At 40.4% G+C, this 23833-nt stretch overlaps 1 protein-coding gene across 2 annotated transcripts in view; it reads right to left on the minus strand.

Annotated features, from left to right (window-relative positions):
• Positions 1 to 1164: 1164 nt before the first annotated feature.
• TMEM14C (transmembrane protein 14C) overlaps positions 1165 to 23833 on the minus strand; it is a 223756-nt gene continuing 201087 nt past the window's right edge. For both annotated transcript variants that reach the window (XM_044064975.1, XM_044064974.1), the window contains exon 5: positions 1165 to 1354. In XM_044064975.1, coding sequence (XP_043920910.1) covers positions 1297 to 1354 — 58 coding nt within the window. In that variant the 3' untranslated portion in view covers positions 1165 to 1296. The remainder of the gene's footprint in view (positions 1355 to 23833) is intronic.

Genomic DNA, 23833 nt, shown 5'->3' on the forward strand with positions numbered 1-23833 from the left:
TTAGGTAAATGACAACACAACCTGAGAACACCAGTGCACAAATCAAATTACAAATCTGAACCTTTAATAATGGTATTCACATGACCTGTATGCAATACCAGCAAGGAAATTGAAAGAATGAGACACACCTGGAGGAATCTGTGTAACTGGCGCTTGCAATCAAAAGTGGATACTTCAAGATGTACTACTCAATTTCATTTCCATAAAGCCATATGTGTTTATGTCTCTGGGTTTTGATGACTACAGAGGTCTCCTGTGAAAAGCCAAATTTAACTGCAGACAGAACTCACAACTCTTCGTAATGAGAGCACAATAAAAAAATAAAATAAAAAAAACAGCATCACAACCAGATGCTACAATAATACATGGGGAAATGGCAATTATATAACGGATACAAATGTTGCAATCATCATAATCTCTTGTACTAAGAGAAATAAGCATTTAGCATTAACATGCACAATTAGTTGTTAGGCAACTGCAGTGTTACAGTGGAATAAAGTGGGGTTAAAAAGCTGTATTTGCTATTAGGTCCTATGTGGACAGAACTGCAGCAGGCACAGGACTACTGCCTTGGTGACATATGAAGATTTGCTTGGAGTGCAAGTGACCACAAACTCAGAACAGGTGTTTTGGAATCTGGCCCCTGTGCAAGCCTGTTTATAGATAGGCCTTTCACTGAAGTAAGTCACTTATACTGAGAGCAATTTCTTTTGGAATTACAGCAGACTTGCACTGAGAACAACTCTTTTGGAATCCTGGCCCTCCATATACCATTTCCAGTGTTTCAGTAAAAATTGGCAATACACTACAGTTCTGACTCTCACGTCAGACATGCTCTGCAGTAAAGACTCCACAAATATGAAAAAAAAAATCCCATATTATTTAGAACTTCTTCCTGCTCGTGCATACCACCAATAAAAGGCCCAACACTCAATACACAAAATACCTATGCTCTTTAAATTCAGCTGTTCCCTTGAACCCAATGGGTGCATAATTAAGAATGAGGCACGGCCCAGTCAAAGTAAGCAGCCTTCCTTTGGAAAAAATGCCTCCCAAAAGGATCAAAAATAATTAAGTGATGGGCAAGTCTCAGTGAATGAATATGAAATACTAAGAATAACAATATTGTGCATGTTAACTACACAAACAAGCCAAGAAAGGATCTCCAGTTGGTCAGTGATGATTTTATTTGGTTGGAACAGGACTACTATGATAAAGGACTAATTTATTATACATTGCTAAATAGATGATTGTAACAATTTTGTCATATAAAACTATAGCAAATATATTCAGTGCCTATGAACTATGCTGTTTGCTCAACATCTTCATTCCAAGTCTTGCAACCATCAGTGCACTACAAAGGAAAAAAAATAAACATAAGTAATAAGTCTAAAGGTTTGCAAAACAATTTATACTTACTAAGAAACAATCAAAATATAAAATTGCATCTGGGAAGAATGTCATGGTTATCTCAAGCACAAAGAGAATCAAAATGCTGTCCCTGACTAACAAGGCTACAAGCAAAGAATATGAAGGAAAGTAAGTTATTGCACATTAAACAGCCAGTGCTGTTTTGCTCTGCTTTTCACTCATCAAGGGCTGATAAAATGTTAAATTGCAGCTTTAAAAGGCTATTTTATATGGGAAATGGACAAATATACATAGACATCCTTTAAAAAAAAGCTAAAAATGACATATTGCAGGAGGTCCTGTATGATGCACAAGCTAAAATTCTGAAAAAAAAAGCATTTTAAAACATCTGCTTTACTCAAGAATGATTATATGTCATTTGTAGCTTTTTTGTCATCTGGGACTGCACCTACAAAATGATTTATTTGGCAGGTCTGTGCTATACATCCTCCTTGTGTACACTGCACTCACTGCACTGGTATGTCTGGCATCTCACATTACCCTCACTAAGAATTTCTCTCATTGGCATTTAAATCTTAGTGGCATTTAAAGTGTAGATTCCCACTCCAGAAAAAACACACAGAAAGAGGTCAGCAGCCCTACTTTTTGTTCCCTTCCAAAAGGGCAAATAATATTGTTTTGCTGGCTGAAGCAGCATATATACTATTGTCATACAGAAACACGTTAGCTGCCAGTCCAAGATGAGCAAACAGCTTACGTAGAAATGACAAGAAACCGGACACCTTTGGCTGAAATTTAGAGTAAAGGGTAAATTCCTGAAACTCAAAAATTATTATTTGCTACAGAAACACTTCCTTACCTACAAAGTGTCACTGACACAAAAAAGGTCTATGAGAGTCTGCTCAGAAAATGGGAAAGTATTACACTCTCTTCAGCACATAAGTAGATCATACTACTCTCCAATTTACCTTCATGAAAACAAACAGATATATGCTTAGCTTCATTAATTCATCTGCCAGTGAGTCCTCTGCAGTGGGGGAAACAGGAATTTCCTCTCCTGCAAGCCCCAGGTTGGCCATTTTTTTTCTTCAGTTCCTGCATTTAGCAGCACACATGCCTCTTACTGATGCATGTCATGACATTATGCTCTACATTAGGACTGCTTACCTAGCCCCTATGATCAGTCATTCAACCTCATCTACTCAGTAAACACAACCTGTAAAAATCAAAGATATAAATACATTCCTTCCTGAAGTACAGGGAACTCCAACTGCTGCTGTTGGAAACAACCAAACACAAGAGGACAGCAGAAAAGTAACAAATATTTACTACAGAAGACTTCTGCATGGAACTGATATGGTGAGTGCATAACTATTACATCTAGTACTTGGGAGTCCACAGCAGTAGGTAAAATGTAGGTAAGAATTCCAAACAGTGCCATAAAACCACATAGGAAGCTACAGCTGGAGAAAATCCAAAAGCCAAGAAAGTCAAATACCATAAAGCTGGCATGCAAAAAGCTGCCATGCTTCTACAGTGACTGATCAAGCAGTAATTCTTGGTAAAGAAGTGGCCACAAGAAAAATGTCTGCAATGGAGGCATTCTTGAAACAAGCAAGTTACCACACCCCTTGTGGAGTGGTTTTTAACATCAACATTTTCCCCAGGAGGTTTACTAAATGCAAAGTTTTGCAATTAGATAGTAATCTGCTTACTTAGCAGAGCCCTCCCTTTCTAAAGGAAAACTGCTGTTCTGTCTTCCTGAGCTCATGTAGTCTTCTTCAGGTAAAATCTGAGATAGCAATGCATGTCCAGGGAATACCCCTTCCCCCGAATTCTACCTACAGAAAGAAAGAAAACGGAGTAAATAGACTGATTTAAGGACAGTTTGACATCATATGTGGGTAAAAAATTAAGTCTTGTCCTAAAGAACACCTGATGCTTCAAAAAAAGACAGATATGATTTCCCAAAAATAAGGCTGGTAACCACCATGATCCTGCAAGTAGAGATAATGGTAATCAAGAAAAGTTCATTCCAAGAGAGAAAATTCAGAGCCAGCAAACCCAGAGGCTTAAATGGACAATGGACATAGCTATATAGCTATCATTCATGAAACCCAAGCCCCAAACAAGAGAAGATAAGTGAAGATGAAGTATCTCTTTAAGACTAGAGTTCTGCCCTCCACAATGACAGGATGGCCAAAGAGGCAAAACATGAGTGTGGAACAATGGAGACCTATCACACAGGGTCAGAAATAAGAACCCACCTACAAAATGACTGACTGAGCAAGTACAAGATACAACTCTGCCCAGATGGAGAACCTCTTCTCCTAAGAAAAATACATCTGATGAGGGGAAGGGGAAAACTTCCTGGTGTCTTACATTACCTCAAAGAGAAGAAAGGGTGCCCTACCCTGAGGTGGATCTGCTTATTTCCCTCAAGCTGTTAGGGCACTTATTTGGCTTGATATTGGATAGTTTTCTTTATTGCCAAGTACTTGAAAACTTTCAACTACAGCCTTCTCAGCCACTGGGGTAAGACTAAGTTAAGGTTTTGTTTTTCCTTCTCTAAATCTGACAATCAGGAACAGAATCAGAGGAAATTGAGGAAAACATACAGTAAATCTTCCTTGTTACAAGAGGGTAAACATGTTCAGCATCAACTCCCTTTCTTCCTTATGAACTAAACAGAACTGCATAGGACCACCTACTTCAAGGTGGTAGACAGCTGATCTTCAGGGAGTGCTACCTCAAAAAGACTATGATACAACATTACTTTTGAAACCTCAGCTAGCAGCTCAGGAAGTCCAATAAGTAGCTGTCAGTATGACGCCTCTGTTTATAGCCCATTGCTGGACCATCTTACCTTTATTACACATGGGGTATAGGCAACTGCCACCTTGCCCACTTACAAACTGCATAACTGACTGCTGGGTCTCTGGCCTCAGCTCCTCCTCTAGAGAGACTTCCAGGTCAAGAAGTATTGCCTATAGTCTACTTTATAATGTGGACCCGCCCATCCTTTCCACAGAATCCACTTCCCTTGAACCATGGAGGAAAGGAAGCAGACCCATTACCTCTCCAGCAAGCAGTCCATCATCCAAATTCTGACAGGTTCTGATGCAGAAAGGGAAGACCCAGAAGGAGACTGCTGGGGGACAGTCCACTCTTTCAAAGCCTGCCTACAAGAGGCTAACATCAGAAAACATACAAGTGTGTGGTAATGACTACTGACTCCAAACAGTTTAGCGCAACATCAACAACCAAGAACCGCAGGAGCTGCAAGAGGGTACAACTTCAGACCCACTTCTCTGTTCTTATCATAGTTGCCAAGCTCATGACCCCCTAAGTCATCTTTGGGAAGAGTAAAGTACAGAAATGTGACTACTTTCATTATAACGGTAAACGTTTGAATACCAGGATCACTGCTGCAGGAAATCAAGGTAAAACTACATTTTAGTCACAGGTAGCAGTCATTCGTCTAGACTGATCTTTTTATCAGGCAGACTTCACTAGGAGTGTCTGCTTGCAATTTTGCATTCCGACCATAACTGGGCAGTTCAGCCACAAGGCAACATGCACAATGGACCTTCTGTTTTATTTTTTTTTTGGGGGGGGGGGGCTCAAGAAGACTGACAGATGTACTGATCCAATAAAGGAACCTTAGAAGACAGTAACAGTACAAAACGTGTAGATCATAATGCCCTATAACCTACATGTTTAAAATGAACAAGATAACTTTATAGCCTCAGGACCTATGGTGCCCATGGCCATTATCTACAGGATGTCTTTGTTGAACCAGCCCTCCTCCCAAAGAAATAAGAGGACAGTGCTCAGCCTTAAACATTTTATTTGATGGAGGAATGTTTTTAATCTTTTGATGAGAGTGATAGTTCATCTAATAAAATGTTTAAGATTGAGTACTGGCATCATATATATTCAGTAGGAAGACATCCTGTAGATAATGATCAAGAGGTTGTAAAGTTATCGTGTTCGTCTTAAAATTTAATTAGTTCTGTTGCTCACACAGAGTGAGGTTCTGGTTGGATAACAGTAACTGCTTCATTCACAGTAGAATACCATTGGATATAAGTTACATGTAGTAAACACCAATGGTAAACGAAATAAATACCACATATGTGCGCACTGTAACAGAGGGACAGAGTGTGACAGCCCACCTGCAGCAGTGAACCTAAATATCCACCCTTATGGTGAGTGCATTCCCACAGCTATACTATCTTCACATGTAGCACATAGGCTCATAGGATTATAGGAGGTTACTAGGCTAATGGCCCTAGAGCCCTTACAAGCCTAGCCCAGAGTTTATCCCCAAAAAAAAGAAACCTCAGTCAGCACCTGTCGCCCCTGTCAATGAGGGATAAAGGTGGAACCCCTGGGACAGATTTATGGTTTTCCAACTATGATGCCCATGCACTGGCCCAGCAATCAAGGAGCCTCAGTCCTCACCACTAACACCAATGAGGGGTGTCCATATAGGGAAAGGATAATAAAAAAAAAAAAACACACACAGTAAAGTACAATTTCCTTTAAGACCACACACAGATCACAGTCAGTCTGGGGGTGGTTTCTCCCTTTCTATCCAAGTCCCCAATAAGACTCCCCACTGGCACAGCTATAGAGTCCAGATCTCAGCCTAGTGGGCAAGCTAAAACCTCCAACACCCTCTCTGTCCAACCAGTGCTTCGTGTTCCTGCCCAAGTAGCTGACACACACACATTTTGAAATAAGAGTTAATACAACCACACATACACTCCTGGGAAAGGCTGACACAGGTTCTCTAGTTGTGCTCCTTTTCTGCCCAGTCTAAAAAGTAGTAACAGCTGCCACCACCCACTAATATCAGATACTCAAAGGCCCTACTGAAAGGGTGGCCAATTATTACTGTGCAATATTATTATCCAAATGTTAAGTGTGACTGAACAGTCAAGACATTAGAGTGACTTGGTACAGTATCATTATATACATGCAATGTACTCTATAGCTTAAATTAACTTTACATAAAACAGCCACAGCTGAAAGGTTTAAAATATTTAATAATTAATAAAAACACAAGACAATACTTCTTACTACACAGTGCTAGTCAAGAGCTCAGAGATCACAGAGAAATACTTAAAATAATACTGTAGAAAAGTTCTGACATCACAGAAAACAAACTAGTCTAATCTTATTTCCTAGCTACATCTAAGAGAGAAAACAGTTCTAAATCTAAGAGAAAACACAGTTCTAAATAACTTGCATATAGACACAGGCAGTGCTGAGTTGGATGTTCTCAAGATAAATGCTCAAAGCTTTCCGATTCTCTCTCTTTAAATTGATAACACAAAACTGCTTCACATGACCTCATTCTTCACACTTCTCTGGTGTTCCCAGGCTAAAAGAAACTAAATTTACATTCTTTACACCCAGTCAGAAACCAGAGCAAAAAAGATATGTATACATACAAATTCTAGCCATTAACTCTGGTCTTAAAACAATAGGCGGGATGCCTCCCCCTTTAGACATATCGGCTCTGAATTTTGACATCAAAGTCATAAAATGCTTGACTTAGCTTTCTTACAGCAGAATGCACTGTTGTTACATTTTTGCAGTTCAATATCCAATGCAGTCTTTTCACATTTAAGAGAACAAGCCTGTGGCTTACATTAATATTTACAAACGATGGACAAAATTCTATCTGGCTAGGTTGGCAGCCTTCACCTATCTTCACACCATCCACTCATCAAGGTTGTGTTTGAAGAGGGTCAGTGAGGTACTCCGACATGAATGGGAAGTCAATCTACATTTGCCTTGCTCTGTAAGTAAGACTTGGGGCATATTTTCTTTTAGCTATAGATAGTAATATTGTGAAGATTAGTTTAGATGTTTTTGTATTTGAGACTGTCCTGCATTATTGTTTTAAAATATTTCCTGCGATTCTGGCCTCTGTAGTTACTGTGTTGAGTTATTGAGTGTGGTTTTGTTCTTTTATTTATTATTATTAAATATACTTAAACTTTTTAATTGTGGCTGGTTTGTTTACAGATATTTAAGCTCTTGGAGTACTTTCATATGTATTTGGTGACACTGTATAGGCCACTCCTAAATAGCCTTGAAAGTATGTACTAGATAAATTAAGGCATTCTTCATCTTTTCTACAATGGATATTTACCTTACGGCATTTAGTGAAACTGTGAAAGGCCATCCAAGTAGTACTCTTTAGACAAGACACATTTTTGAAGAAGCCTGAAGTGATAGCTGTTGACCTGGCAGAGTTGTCTATAACCTCCCTAATCAGAATTATTTTTGATTTATCAAAATAAAAGGTGATGCAATTAAACAGTTTGATGAATTCCATTTACTGACTATGTGAAACTGTTTTCCCCTTCACAAATGGCACAAACAATCAACTAGACTGCCTGTTTTTGATCTCTCAATGTAATATACAATGGCTTGTGAACATCCATATGTTGCAAAATTCCTTTTCCCTTATTTTATTGCTTAGATTAGAAAACAAACAGCTGTACAGACTGGTTCAAAGTAAGTTTAGCCGTCCACTTAAGGAAGAAAAAAGGGATTGTTCTCATAACATGTCCTTGTGGAAAACCATAGAAGGCTCTTTACACATCAAACTCTGAAGCTCAGAAAGTGTTTTATCTGAGATGACTGCAGCTATGAAAACATTATCCAAGATAAAAACTTTAGGTCTACTGGACTAATGTACTAAAAGGGAGAACCATACATTTTTCAATAACAAAATTAAGTTGTCAAGCGACAGCTACTGAATGTCTAGGAGGCCTCACAAGAAAAGCACTTTTCAGAAACCCATTAACAGCTCTATTAGAACAATCTGTGAATCTAAACAGATAAGCAGAGAGAAATGTCTGAAGAACATACCTCTACAGAAGAATATGCAAAGCCAGCATTGAACAAAGTCACAAAACATAGTAAGATCTTTGGTACGGAGGCAAAAAGTGATTAGTGGCTTACTTGTACCAGAAATGAGAAAATCAAGTCTATCAAAGAAATAGGACTTTCTTTTACTAGTTTTATCAGCCTTAGATCCTGAATCCCCTAACATGTAAGGCTGAAAGACTTGTGATACTTAAGCCGTGCCAGGCCATCTTACAGAGTCAACATTTTGCTAAGTAAAGACGGTGGTCAAAGGTTCTTCCACTGAAGTGTGTGTGAGAAGAGTGAACCATGGTTACTCTGGCAATAACCTAATATATTCAATGACCAGGAATTCTATCATTGCTTCCCTATGCCCTGTTTCTCATCCCCTTACCTTTTCTCTACTGAACTTTTCTTTTACTTTTTATCTTTATCAATAACTTTAGAATCAGAGAATTGAAATAAATATATAAAGAAACCTTTTATTACAAATGACCATGAAAGCACCAGTTGCTATTGTCTAATTATTCACGAAATCTGGCACAAAATGGTAAAGCGTCAACTGTTTTGAGTATGATGCAAACAGATCCATTGCTGGATTTCTCCTTTTTTGCACTGCCCCTTTTTGTTCTGTATGCTAAAGTGCCTGTAGCTTGTGTCCACTTGTGAGAAATCAAAATCTCTTTGTACAGCACACCGGCTAGTATTTTGAGTGGCAATACAGACAGCTTGTGGAATTAAGCCCACCAAAATTGCCAATGACCATCTGTAAAGGCAGTATGAATGTGTATTTATTTATGTACCACATTACCATTGTGCTGTCTTTGAAAATTTGTAGGTTCCTTGACAAATTTACTGATTGAAATGCTACCAGTGCTAAGAGAAAATGCCCCTGACAGCATTCCATCCTCCTTCCTTAAAATTTCTTCTGACACTATTGCCATTCCCATCAGCATCCTAATTAATAGGTCTTTACTCAAAGGCTACGTACCCAAACTATGGCACTCTGCCTTCATTCTGCCTCTCCACAAGGGTGGCATAAATTGCTCTGTCTCCAACTTCCATCCCATAGCCATCCTCTCTCCTTTATCCAAAATTCTTGAAAAGTGTATCCACCTGCAGCTCTTGCCATTCCTTACCAAACACCAACTTCTCTCTCCTACTCAACACGGCATCCACCCTGGACATAGTACAACCACCGCCCTTCTTTCCTTCTTGCACTCTGTCAACTCAGCACGTGACTCTGGTAACAGTCTCCTGTCTTCTTCTTGACTTATCCAAAGCCTTTGACACAATCTCTCATTCCCACCTTCTAAACCACCTATCTAATCTCAACCTCTGCCAAACAACTCTTTCTTGGTTCTCCAGTTACCTTTCATACAGGTCCCAAGCTGTGAAATGGGACCAAGCTACCTCTTCCTTCCTTCCTACACCTACTGGAGTACCCAAAGGCTCCATTCTCGGCCCATTACTATTCAACATCTTTATTAATGACTTCCACAAAGCCATTCCCAACACCAAAATTGTGCAGTATGCAGATGATTCCACTTTAATCTGTTGTGCCCCTAATCTAGCAGAACTAAAAGCCATAACACAGACTGCCTTCTCAACCACTGAAAACTGGATGCTCCAAAATCATCATGCCCTAAATGCAAATAAAACAAAGATCCTCCTTTTCACCCCATCTAAATCATCCTCTTTAAATAAGGACTCATTTTTAATCACCAGCCACAACATCTCCACCATTGAGATGGTCTCCTCCACCAAGCTTCTCGGCGCTATAATTGATGACCAACTAAAATTTAATGACCATATCCAACTAAACATCAAAAAAACACATAAAACTTGGCTTACTATATAGAAACAACCACTTCCTCTCTCCTCACACTAGACTTACCCTTGCCTCTACCTTCCTTCTTCCCTCCCTTCTGTATGGTGCTCCCCTCCTCACTAATTTATCTTCCACACTTACCTCCAAACTGGAACAATGCTACAACAAAATCTCAAGATTTGCCACAAATGCCAAATCCTCATCACTGCACCTCCCTCCTCTCCCTAAACTGGCTTGAACTATCCAATCACCTTGACTTTCTCCAAATCACAGTAAATGTTGCAAGTTAAGATAGTTTCTTGTCGTTTATAATATCAGTAAAGTTGTCAGACAAGATTTTAAAGTATGTAAAGACAACTAGCGAATTCTGACTGTGGTTAGTAGTGGCGGTAGTATAGTTGGGTTAAGAGTCTAGGTGGGGGGGGTTTGTTAGTCTGAATTAGAACAAGGACAAAGCCAGTGCAAATTTAAGTGGAATTTAAGCGCAGTCTTGAAAAGGCTGCTGGAAGTTAGAGTAGTTATAGAGGGTGGAAAGATTGTTCCAAAGTTTAGATGTGGTACATGAAAATATGGCTTCTCCTGATTTTTGTTGCTTGATCTTAGGGGCCTAGTGGGGTGATAGGGTTGGAGAAGGGTTTGAAGGGAAGGGATGTTATGGGGGTGGTTAATAAGTTTATGAACGAGGGTGAGTTGTTTAAAGTGAAGGAGTTGTGGGAATTCTAGCCAGTATAGTTCTTTAAGGGAGATACAATAATGGCTGCGGTAGGAGGTTCCAGTGGCAAATTTAGCAAGTTTGTTGCAACAAGCATCCAGCTTGTGTAGGTTTCTGTCTGTCTAAGGTTGGTAAGTATGGGGGATGCATAGAGTAGGGTGGAGATTAACTGGGAGATTCTTGCCGCCTTGGTTAGGATTTGGCAGCTTCGATATAATGCACCAAGTTTCTTGTGAATTTTTTTTATTGCGAGTATGTGGGTGTCAAATCTAAGTTTGTTGTCTATTTCCACACCAAGTAATTTTGTGTGGTCTGATGGAGAGATGATGGTATTGTCTTTGGCGAGAATGTTGAAGTCGAGGGTGTTCTGGGTGGCTTTGGAAGGTTGGAACAGGAGAGGTTTTGTCTTACTTGGGTTGTGTAGGAGTTGAGCATTGGATAGCCAGCTTTCTACAGAAGAGAATGATTCATGTGTGATTTGCTGTAGTTCTGGTAAAGGGGGGGCAGAGCAGATGAGAGTAGAGTCATCTGCGTACTGTAAGAGATGCTTGTGTGGTGGCAAGTATGTAGGTTGTTAGTGAAAAGTGAGACTAGCAGAGGGCCAAAGATAGACCCTTGGGGAACTCTGACTAACTGGGAAATGAGGCGATCATTTATCATACCAGATTACTGACTGCTGGCATCCGTGTAGATAGCTGTGGAACCAGTTGCAGGTGGATTGTGAGAAAGAGAGGTTGGGGCGAGTAGGGAGAAGTAGCTCATGAGATACCATGTCAAAGGCCTTTGAGAGATCTAGAAATACGGCAGTAGAGAAGAGGCCATTGTTTTTGTGATGAAGTATAGTGTTGGTGAAGGAGAGCAGAGTGGAGGTAGTGCTGTGATATGACCTGAAACCATGTTGGGTTTTGGAGAGGAGATTATTAGCTAGGAGGCAGTTGGAGACCTGGGTGCTGATACATTTTTCAAGTATCTTGGAGAGAGGGGAGAGGATAGCAATGGGGCACTAATTGGAGATGTCGGTGAAGGGGGTGCCTTTGTGGAGGGGAATGATGTGGGATACTTTCCCTATCAAGGGAACATAGCCTTCTGTTATGGAACGGTTGATTAGAATTAAAATTGGGTAGGCCAGTGTATCAGCTGCAATTTTCAAGTATTCAGAAGGGAGGTTGTCTGCTGCAAGTTTGGCGGGTTTAAGTTTTGACAATAGTCTTTTTTATGTTGGCAGTAGGTATTAAGGTGAAGGAGAGGAGTGGGGGTTTAGGGTTAGGAGTTGGGGGGATTGTTGTAGGAAAGTGTTATTTGTTTAGAGATATTATAGTTTCAGTGAAGTGTTTGTTGAAGGATTCAGCAATACTGCTGGTGGAGGGGGAATGGACGGCTGGAGGTATCAACCTTCCATGGGTGACGGATAGTGTTAATAGTGGACCAGAACTGCTTAGAGTTGTGGTTGGTAGAGTTTAGGGTGCATTTACAGTACAGGGATTTGACTAATTTTATTTGCTTTTTGGCTTTATTGCACAGTTCAAGGAATGATTGCCAGAGTTATTTTTGTTAGTTGCCAGTGCTTGCACACCCAGACCATTAGGGTTCTGGTGGCTTTTGTAACCATGGGGCATGCCTGGATCTGACTTTGGCATTTCTTACAGGAGCATGGGTGTTTAGGACAGAAGGTACTGTTGAAGAAGTGGACAATCTCATCTAGGTTGAAATATTTTAGTGGTGACCAGTTAATGTTTTGCAGGAGGAGATGAAGGAGTTGGGGTTGAAGTTGGACTTTTTCCGTATTTGCTTGTGGATAATGGGCTTGAGACTGTGTGGTGCCGAATTAGGAAAGTGGGGGAGTGGTCACTAAGACAGTCAGGTAAGCAGCCTGCTAAGCAAGAGTGAGGGGCTTTGTTGACTAGGATCCAGTCAAGTAAGGCATGATTTTTAGGGTTTTTGTTGACTCTGGTAGGGGATTGGATGAGTTGAGTGAACCCATGGAGATTAAGGTGAATGGTTGGGAGATTGTTATTACAAGATAGCCAGCTGATGTTAAAGTCGCCGAGAATGATGGTTTCCTGGGGTAGAGATAGAGGAGCCCAGCTCAAGAGATTTTCTTCTTCTTTCGGCTGCTCCAGTCAGGGGTCGCCACAGCAGATCAAATATTTCCATTTCTTCCTGTCCTCAGCATCTTGCTCTGTCACACCAACCACCTGCATGTCCTCTCTCACCACATCCATAAACCTTATCTTAGGCCTTCCTCTTTTCCTGTTACCTGGCAGCTTCATTCTTAGCATCTTTTTCCCAATATACTCTGCATCCCTCCTCAGCACATGTCCAAACCAACGTAATCTTGCTTCTCTGGCTTTGTCTCAAAACCTTCCAACATCGGCTGACTCTCTAATATACTTATTCATAATCCTGTCCATCCTCGTCACACTCAGTGCAAATCTTAACATCTTCAACTCTGCCACATCAAGCTCCTGCCTTTTTGTCACTGCCACTGTCTCCAACCCATATAACATAGCTGGTCTAATAACTCTCTTGTAGACCTTCCCTTTCACTGTTATGGTACTCGTCTGTCACAAATCACTCCTAACACTCTTCTCCACCCACTCCATCCTGCCTGTACTCTCTTCTTCACCTCTCTTCCACATTCACCATTACTCTGAACTGTTGAGCCCAAGTATTTAAACTCATCCACCTTTGCCACCTCTACTCCCTGCATCCTCACCATTCCTCTATCCTCCCTCTCATTCACACACATATATTCTGTCTTAGTCCTGCTGACCTTCATTCCTCTTCTTTCTAGAGCATATCTCCAAGACCTCTCCAGGGTCTCCTCCACCTGTTCCCTACTCTCACTACAGATCACAATGTCATCTGCAAGCATCATAGTCCACGGGGACTCCTGTCTGATCTCATCTGTCAACCTGTCCATCATCATTTTTTCTAGGGGTGTAATATTTTGCCCTGGTGGGAAATAGCATCCTATGATATTGATTGTTTTGTTTTGGTTTAGTTTGAGATTGGCATAAAGGATTTCTTCATTGTTGTGGTGAGGGACAGATGTGTTCAGGAGTTGAATATTGAGGTGGTGTTTAAATATCAATGCTACACCACCTCCTTTTTTGGACCTGTCTATGCAAAGGATGTATTCAGGTGGAAGTATTTCCTCACTTTTGATGTAAGGTTTGAGTCAGGTTTCAATTAGGAAGAGAATATCTGGGGAATATATGTTTATACTGGCATGTAGTTCTTGGATTTTACTGCATATGTTTCTGATGTTTTGGGACATTATAAGTTGGACTGTTGCTTTTTTGTTGGCTAGGAGTAGAGTTGTTGGGGGGGGGGGGGGGTGCCTGTACTAGGATTTGTGGTTGGGTGGAATTTGGGAGGACCAGGGTTTGGATGGCTGTCTGCAGCGAGGGCTAGTTTATAGGAGGGTGTTTAGGATATGTTTTATATACATAGTGAATGGCTTATGGTATAATTAGGGATATTTTATTTTTGAGTGTGTTAGGTGTTTGATAATGGAGTGTGTGTGTATTGGGAGGATGTTTTTTTTTGTGGCAGGGGTTGTGTAGTTACAATGTAAATGTTTGAGGGAGGGTGTTGAGAGAGTACAATGGAAGTTGTTGGGGCATGTGACTGTGGAGCCTTGGTAGGCTGCAACGTGAGCTAGAACTACGCAAGTTAGGATTATTATATTAGGTAGTAGCATGATTGTGTTGGATGTAGGGGGAGGGGTGACTAGTGGTATAGCCTAATTGGTGGTAATTAGAGGTGGAGTTAAGGTTAAGTATAAATGTAGAGGTACTGGGGGCAGGTGGGAATAGGGGGCAGGGAGGGTTGTGAAGTGAGTGTAGCGAATGGAGTGAGCTAGAACCCCCCCCCCCCCCAGGCTAAAGACTGCAGGGTTAAGTGTCTAAATAGCCAAATTGTTAGGAGTTATTAGAACCTAGTAGGGAAAAACAATCTACAGACCTGATTTCAGCTGTGTCCTTTCTAAGTAGATACCTAGTTTGAAGCAGACAAAAAGTAGCAGTTTAAGTACCTTTTTGCCTCTATTTTACAAGTGGGCAATTCCAGTGTATCTACTGGGTTACCTTTTTTTGACTAGAGCTTTATCTTGGTTTACTGATAACTAAAAAGAAAAAGTTTAATTGTGTCTAACTACCTAGTACTAAAAAGAAAAAAAGTTTAACTGGGTCTAACTACCAGAGAATTTCTCCTCTTCCCGAAGCTGGCAGACATCCTGATCAACGTCAAGATGTCTGGGTATAAAGGGATTCAGCCAGTGCCATAAACTCAGTAGTTTCTTTCCCCCGCCAAATAGAAGCCTCCTAGAAGGTCCTTAAAGTCATGGTTCTATGATCAGAAACTTCAGGGTATGTCCAGAGGAGGAGAGAAGAACCTGGAAGAAGGGAGGACGATAACCACCCCAATCCAATATGACAAGAGGTGAAGGAGGGAGAGTGGGAAAGAATACCCCAACAGTGAATACACTTGAACATTTACATTTATGGTAAGTGTATACAACTGTATTAGATTCTTCGTGTTTCACTGTTGCAGTTATAACTGAGGGGATGACTCCCAAAAGCTGAAAGGAGGGTGGATGGAAATATTAAGGACCAAGTGGTGGTTTCCAAATTGTCTTTACTGGCCACCCCTTTTAGAAAAGCAGCAGATGTAGCAGTACCCCTAGTGAAGTGTGACCTCACAGGGTCAGGAGTTTGCTTTCCATGATGGCTGTAGAAAAGCAAAATACAATGAGAACTCTATTTGGAGATTGTTAGTTTAGAAACTTGTCTCCCCTCAGAGCTCAGGCAAAGGCCACATAAAGCTGATCTGACTTCCTGACATTCTTTGTTTTGTCCAGGTAGTAACAGTTGCCTATGCACATCCAAAGTATGGAGGATTCTTTCCCCCTTGTTTTGAGGGTTAGGGAATAAAGTAGGCAAGTGGATGATCTGGTTTAAAGAGATGTCTATAACCACTTTAGGAATAAAGGAAGATTTGTCTTAAGACTCTGTCTGGGTGGAAAGTAATGAAAGGTTCCACACACAACGGCCTGAAGGCCTGAAACCTTCTACCAAAGTAGTGGCTAGTAGGAAAGCTGTCTTCCAGGTCAGGAATTTAATACTTGTGGAGGCAGCTGGCATGAAAGGTGGTAGGGTGAGCTTCTCCAGAATGAAACCGATTCCACAGGTGAACAGGAAGTTTCCTAGGGGGGTCTAATGTGGATAACCCCTCTTAGGAACTGTTTTATTTAGTTTTATTTATTTACATTTTTTTACTGGGAAAGTCCGACTGGACACAGGTCCATTTTCAGTGGCGGCCCAGGTAGAAAAGCTCCACAGTACAATAGAATGCAGTACATGAGAGAACAAAATATAGAACATGCAATTGATTTTAATGCATACTAGGTTAGACGTTAACTGTTTTAGTTAGTACAGTAGACAGTCATTGAGTTACACAGTAAAAACATTCAGGTACATAGTCAAAAAACTTAAAAAAAAAAAAAAAAAAATAAAGTTTTTTTTTTTAACCAGTATCTGGGTTTACAAGCTTTTTAGGGCAAATCTGTTTATACTCATCTGAACATGTGACACAATTAGATTTAACCTGGAGTGTAACATGAACATAGCCAGTTAGTTAAGTAGTGGGTTTTAAGGAGTTTTTTGAAATGATTGAAGGAGGTGCTAGAAGTTATATGGATTGGTAGTGTGTTCCAGGTTTTGACAATGGTGCTGGCAAAGAGTGATTTACCAGCGTTGTTTTTATGTTGGATGACAGTTATTAGGTTCTGGCTGTTAGATCGTAGGGCTCTAGTGGAAATGTGGGGCTGTATTAAATGCTGAAGTGCTGGGGTTAACTCTGGGGGGTAGTAGAGCTTGTGAGCTATAGAGAGTTGATTGAGCACGAGTATATGAGGCAACTCATGCCAGTTAAGCTGTTTTAGGAATAGAAAGTGGTGGGACTTGTAAGAAACATCAGATGCAAACTTGGCAATCTTATTATAGCAAGATTCCATTTTATTCAGTTCGGTTTGGTGTAGATTAATCAAGATGGGAGAGGTGTAGAGGAGGGTGGATAGGAGACGAGTCCTAGCGATGGTGACTTTGGTATGTTTAGTCATAAACGGTTTGTTCCGTAGAGGAGGCCTATCTTTTTATTAACTTTTTTGATGGTTTGTGCTATGTGGATGTCGAATTTCAGGTTATTGTCCATCTCTATGCCTAGCAGTTTAGCGTGTGTGGTTGGACTAATTTGAATGTTTTCTTTGGAGTTGATGTGAAGTTGTTGCTCAGGGGAGGAGATCTACCTGGACCAAAGAGAATTAGTTTGTTTTTTTGGGGTTAAGAAGTTTGATGTTAGTGAACCGGGTTTCTGCTAGGGTGAAGATGTTTTGGGTAAGGGTTTGTAGTTCACTTAGGGTGGGGGCGGCACATATAAGAGTTGTGTCGTCAGCATATTGTACTACTGAAGCAGTTGACAAGGATGAAGATATCTGGTTAGTAAATAGGGAAAACAACAGAGGGCCGAGGGTAGACCCTTGAGGGACTCCTATAGTTACTGGTAGCAGGGGGGACAATTGGTCTTATTTACCTATTTTTACTTCCAAAAAAAAATTTTTATGTTTAGGGGATGTTTATTGCTGTTTTGTCTTTTTAAGAATCAATTGAGTGTAATTGTTTAATTTACTATGATATAAATAAGCAGTACTACTTCACCAATCTGATGAAGTCATTTCCTTGGGACGAAACCTAGGTCATTGGTGAACTGGTGTTGCTACCTTGGAATGTTCTTTGCTTTGTGCGTTTGGAATAAACCTGTTTTTACAACTTTGGCAGCTTGTACTTGTTCTTCCAGTTTTCCACTGAAGTGAGTACACTTTTGTAAAGGATTCGGGACAATTGGTCTTGCCATAGGACAGCTTGCTTTCGATCTGACAAACAGCTATTAAACCATGATACAGAGGAGGGACTTATATTTAGGGTAGATAAAGTTGCAAGAAGCATGCTGTGGTTTACCATGTCAAAGGCTTTTGATAAGTCTAAGAATATGGAAGAAGTAAATAGACCCTTGTTTCTGTGGTGGTTAACTATGTTTGTAAATGATAACAATGCTGTTGTGGTGCTGTGGGGAGGTCTAAAGCCATGCTGGGATATGGAGAGTAGGTTGTTATTCTGGAGCTATTGCATAAGTTGAGTATGAACTACTCTTTCTAATATTTTGGATAACGGTGGTAAGATAACTATAGGGCGATAGTTGGTAATGTCTAAGGAGTTACCTCCTTTGTGCAGTTAGATGATATGGGAGGTTTTCCAAGAGGATGGTACTTTGCATTCTGACAGAGATCTACTGATGAGAATGGAGACTGGATAGGCTATAGCTTCAGCTAATATTTGAAGAAAGTCTGCTGGTAGCTTATCAGCTGCTAGAGTGGTTGGTTTAAGTTTCTTAAAGAGTTTAGAAACTGCCTTGGTGGACACTGGGTGAAGTTGAAAACTGGGGGTATTGTTTTGTGTATTGGGGTGGGTTGTGGTAGTTATTGGTGTGGGGTGGGTAGTACTATTATTGTGGGCATTGGCAAGGGTCTGGTCTGTTTCAGTGAAGAATTTATTAAATTGTGTGGGTATGTTTTCATGATTATTTGGTAGCACAGGGGTTGGTGTAGTGGACTTTCCTGGGTGCAGTATACAATTTATTGTGTTCCTGAATTTTTGGGGGTTATGAGCATATTTCTCTTGTAGGTTTTGGTAGTAGTTAGATTTGTCTAGTTTGATAAGTTTTTTGGCTTTGTTCCTGAGCTGTAGGTAAGTTTGTCTTAATGTAGTGGTTTTGTTTTTTTGATATCGAGACCAGGTGTTATCCCTTTCTTTTATTATAGTTTTACTGGGATTTGTTAGCCATGGGGCATAATTAGTTTTTATTCTAATGGTTGGGGAGGGTGCATATTGGTACAGGATTTTTAGGAAGTTTGTGTTGAAGTATTCAACTGTTTTGTCTAGAGATAATTGCTTTAGGAGAGTCCAGTTGCAGTGTTTTAGTGCACTGATGAAGTTAGCAGGTATGAAGGTGTTTTTATTACAAACTACTCTGAGGATAAGTTGGCTGATGGTTTGGGATTTGTTACTAATTAGGTAGGTAGGATATTGGTCACCTGGGGTATCTGGAAGACAGCCAGATTGTTGTGTAAGATTGGGTGAGATAACATGATCCAGTCCAAGATGGACTGGTGATGGGATGTTTTGTCAATTCTAGTGGGGGTGGTTATAGTTTGGGTAAACCTGTGGAGGTTTATACAGGCAGTGGGATTATGGCTGGAGCAGTTGAGCCAATCAATATTAAAGTCTCCTAATAGTATGGTTTCATGTAGAATGGAGGTGGACATGCAATTAAGCAGGTTTTCCATTTGATATTATTGCCTGGTGGGATGAAGCCATCTGCAATAACTGTGTTTATTGGAGTTTATTTTTAATCTGGCAAGGATTAGTTAAACATCTTTGACATCTTAGGTGTTGTAATCTAGTTCTATGGTGAGGTGGCTTTGGAATATTACTGCAACACCACCTCCCTTTTTCTCTACTCTGTCTTTGCGGATAATATTGTAGCCAGGGGTGGTAATCTCATTGTCATGATGTACTGGTTTGAGCCATGTTTCAGTAACATGACAATATCTAGTTTGATTAGTGCCAATAGGGATTTTCTTAAGTATGCTTCTAGCATTAATGTTTAGGAAGCACACAGATGAGGATGGTCTGTGGTATAGGGGATTTAGCCGATTTGAGTTAGGGTTGACTAGTGTTTTGGGTCCTGAATTGGGGTGGACATCTCCACTGCAAGTGAGTTTTTGGAGTAGGTGTAGATAGAGTTTGGTACATTTGTGAATTAAAAACCAACTGAAATCACCAAAAAGCACCAAAGTAACTTACAATCCAAATAAAACGATGCAGTAGGTGAAACAAAGCCACAGATGATGATTAGGCAAGAAGTTTTAATATAGATCAATCAATATATATTAATATATTCATTTATTTTTCTATATAATGCTGTTTGCACACGTTTTATATTTTAACACAATATTTTGTAATTGTATTTTAATTTTGCCTTGTTATAAATTTAAATGTTCATGTTATTCTTAAATGATATTCTTCAAGTGTAATTCATCACACTGCCCAGTAGATGGAGTCAATAAAGAAGAAATGGTTTGACTCACAAAAAAATTCACTGAAATAGGAATCTGTCATTTTTTTTTTAATATATGTGAATAATTTTATTTAGAGTTTTAGTATTTTGTATAATGTACACATGTAAATATTTAACATTTTATTGAGATTTACATATATATTTTTTATGAACTTTTTAATGAACTGTTTTAATGAATGCTTTTTGTATATATTTGAAAGGGGTTTTAATGTTCCTTATTGGTTGACTAATTATATGATGTCAGCAGGGATTTGATTTACAAGTCCATTGATTTACATTGAGCCCACATCTGATGAAGTAATATGTAATGAAAATGTAATGTGGAACGTTTATATGTGCTGACTTGTGCTGGAAGAGGAAACTGTTTTAAAACTACTATTAAAATTTCTTGCCCGATCCTCCTCTGTGGCTTTATTGTTTCACCTACTGCATCATTTTCTTTAAATTTGTGAATTATTTTAGTTTGTTTTTGTGAAGAGAGAGGGTTAGTTTTTATGGTTGGTTTGTTGCATGAGTAAGGGAAAGGTTGGGGTGTGGTAAGGTCGGATGGTGATATAAGGAAGTTTTTTTTAGTTTAATGGAGATTAGCTGTGGATTCTGTTTGCCATGGGGATGGTTATCAAGTTGAGTGTAATAGGAGGACAGAAAGGAAAGAAGGAATAGGTTGAAGACTATTAGTGTGTAGATGAATGCTTTTAGTAGTTGGGTTGGATGTGTGCAGAAAAGGTGGGATGTATACAAGGGTGATATTTGTAGGCGTGTCTGACTGGAGTTGTAATAGGAGAGGGGGAGGGATTTTCTGACAGAGGCAGGAAGTGAGGTGCAGTGTTGGGGAAGAACTGGAAGGAGAGGGGTGACAAGTGGTTAGGTATAAAAGAAATGATATGGGGGTGGGAGGGGAGCGAAGTGAGCCCTAGCATAGTGAGGGTGAACGGAGCGGGTCGACACCACAGTGAGCGACTACAAGAAGTGACAAGATTCCCTAAGAAAACAATCAGTGAGCTATGGAGGTGAGTCAGGATACAGAGAGGCAGAAGAGTATGGATTTAAGGCAGAGGGAGAAAATCTGAGGTATAGGAAGGTATAACAGCACAGCAGAATAGGGTAGAGAAGAAGAGCAGGCTAGGGAAAGAATAACCAGTGGTGGGAAGCACAGAAAGTAGATAAACTGGATGTTATTAAAGGGTAAAGAACACAGATGGGAGGAAGGAGAGTGTATCCAGACAAAGCAATAAAAAAGTCTATAAAAGCAATCAGAGACCTGGGAATAGGAGGATAGGTAAGTAAAATATGAGCGAGTCCTACAGTCAAAAGGAACATGCAGAAATTAGGAGAAATACAAAAGTCAAAAGAAGCAGGCAGAAATCAGGAGAATTTACACTAGGGAGATACTCTACTAGACAGACATTTAACAAGGAAGGAGATTAACTAACAAAATGGGGAGGGGGAGTTAAAATAAGTTTACATGCAGCCTAATTTAAACACTATGGTAGGGAAAGAGAGAAAAAAGGTAAGAATAACTTGGAAGTCATGGGGGGGGGATACAGTGCAGCTGCCAGTACCGATGCAGAGCTCAACCAATGGCACTACAAATACTCATTTGCTTAACAAAGCAATAGCTAGGGCTACTGAAAGGATTACAGGACAAAATTCCATGGTATGTAGCTGAAAATAGCAGTTGTAAGCACCTGGATAGAAGCAGAGAGGTTGTGGAGGTGATCAACTAGCAGTCAAGTTTTCTGAAGTTTCTAAGTTTTGGAGTGTCTGTGCTCTCAAGTATGGGGAGGGGAACAAACTGGACCCACTATGTAGTTGCGAAAGGATGGGAGAAAACAGAGTTGACTAGGTAGATAAGCTGAAAGTGCTGAAGTGTGAATTTTTATAGAGGAAGGAAAGTCTTTTTACGAAAAGTCCTGACAGATATGAAAAGATCAGAGGTAACTGAGATTGCAGAGGGCTCTGTCACTTTTGCCTGCACCGTACAGTGAATTTCTTCCATTTGGGGGAGTACAATTTTCTTGTGCTAGGTCTCCTGGCTTCTTTTAGAATGTCTGGGACCTGTTTGTCGAGAGGTACCCCCTGCTAGAATGTCAAGGTATCAAGCAAGCTAGCAATTTGAGAGTGTTCAGGTTGAGGTGTGCAATCCAGACTTTGTTCTGTGTTAATAGGTCAAGTCACTGGGACAGCAATCATGATTCCTTCTTGCTTAGGATGATCAATACAGGATACCAGTGCTGCCTTGGCCAGTCTGGTGTTCTTCGAATGACCCTTAACCCTTCTTCCCTTATCTTCAGCAGTACCCTAGGCAGCAAGGGTAATGGGGTGAAGGCACAGAAGAACAGTCTTGTCCAAGAGAAGGAGAGGGCATCTGTCTTCCAGGTTTATCTTGTTTACGTCCTTGAACTAAGCTTTTCCCAGGTCTATCTGTGGCACCCCCCCCCCATTCTTTGGTTATGCTGAGAAAAACTTCCTGATGCAGTTGTCATTTGTGAGAGTCTGACAGGCTCCTGCTTAGGTGATCTGCCAGATGATTGGTTTCTCCTGGTATATACTGTGCTATGAGATGCAGGCCTAGGGAGTTTGCAGTTTCCCAAATGTCCATGGCTAGGTGACAACGAGGCTAACAGCGAGTCCCCCTGCTTGTTTTTATACTACATAACTGTGTTACTTTCTATCTTTGCCAGGAGTACTCCTGGTTTCCATTCATCTTCGATAGCAATCAACCCTTTTTAGACTAATGTCAGTTCTTTTAGGTTAATGTGTTTGTTCTTGAACTGGGAGTCCCATCTACCTCAAGTCGGGAAGCTGTTGTAGTGAGCTCCCCAGGCTATTTCCAAGTCATCCATGGTCAGAGTTTGGTCCTGAGGGATGAACCTGAAAGGAAGGCCTGGGATGAGGGAGCATACTCAGGCCGACCGGGCAAATTCTTTCCTGAGCCAATGTTGAAGCTAAACCCTGAAGTTGAGGGATTGAGAATGTTGGCACCACACATTTCTGAGGTACTACCACTGCACCTTCAACATGTGTACCTGGTCAGGGGGATCATGAGGATGAAAGCCATGTAACCCAAGGCTCTGATGAACTCTTTGGCTCTGAAACAATTACTGATGAGGAGCTTTTGGAAGTACAGAGCTAGAAAGGTAAACTTGCCTGGAGGAAAAAAGGCTTCCTGAAGTGATTAGACCAGCAAGCCACCAGAAACACAGTCCTGTATGTGGAGATGGTCTGAGACTTTTGGGTATTGATGGTGAACCCCAGTAAAGTCAGGATCTTTTGGATGTAAAGCAGATGTGCTTTGAGTTTTCTTTGCAGTTATCTAAGCAGGGACATATCTGAATGTCTTTGACCCAGAGAAGGATATTACTGAGACTAGGCATTTTGTGAAGACCCTGGGTGCAGCAGACAAACCAAAGGGCCCAGCAGAGAACTGATAATGCCTCACACCTGCTCTAAAGTGCAACAATCTCCTTTAGATCTAAGGTTACCATGAACATGTTGGGAGAGATCATGGATAGTAGTTTTTGAAGTGTAAGCATTTTGAATTTTGGTAACTGCAATAATAGGTTGAGCCTCGACAAGTCCAGAATAGACCTCCAGGTACTCTCTTTTTTGAGGACTAGGAAAAGTCTCGAGTGAAATCCTTCTACTTGTAATGAATTTGATACTGGTTCCAAAAAACCTTGGGTGCACAGAACATGTATTTCTTTTGGTTTGATGAAATATCTGGAAAACCTGACCAAATCTGAGGCTGTTTGAACTGGAGTTTGTAACCTGTCTGAATGATTTTCAGTACCCACTGATCTCTGGTAATGAGGGCCCAATTTTTTAGG

The sequence above is a fragment of the Protopterus annectens genome, chromosome 3.part0 (genome assembly GCF_019279795.1).
Source record: "Protopterus annectens isolate FY-2018-M chromosome 3.part0, PAN1.0, whole genome shotgun sequence".
In the NCBI taxonomy this organism is placed as follows: Eukaryota; Metazoa; Chordata; order Ceratodontiformes; family Protopteridae; genus Protopterus; species Protopterus annectens.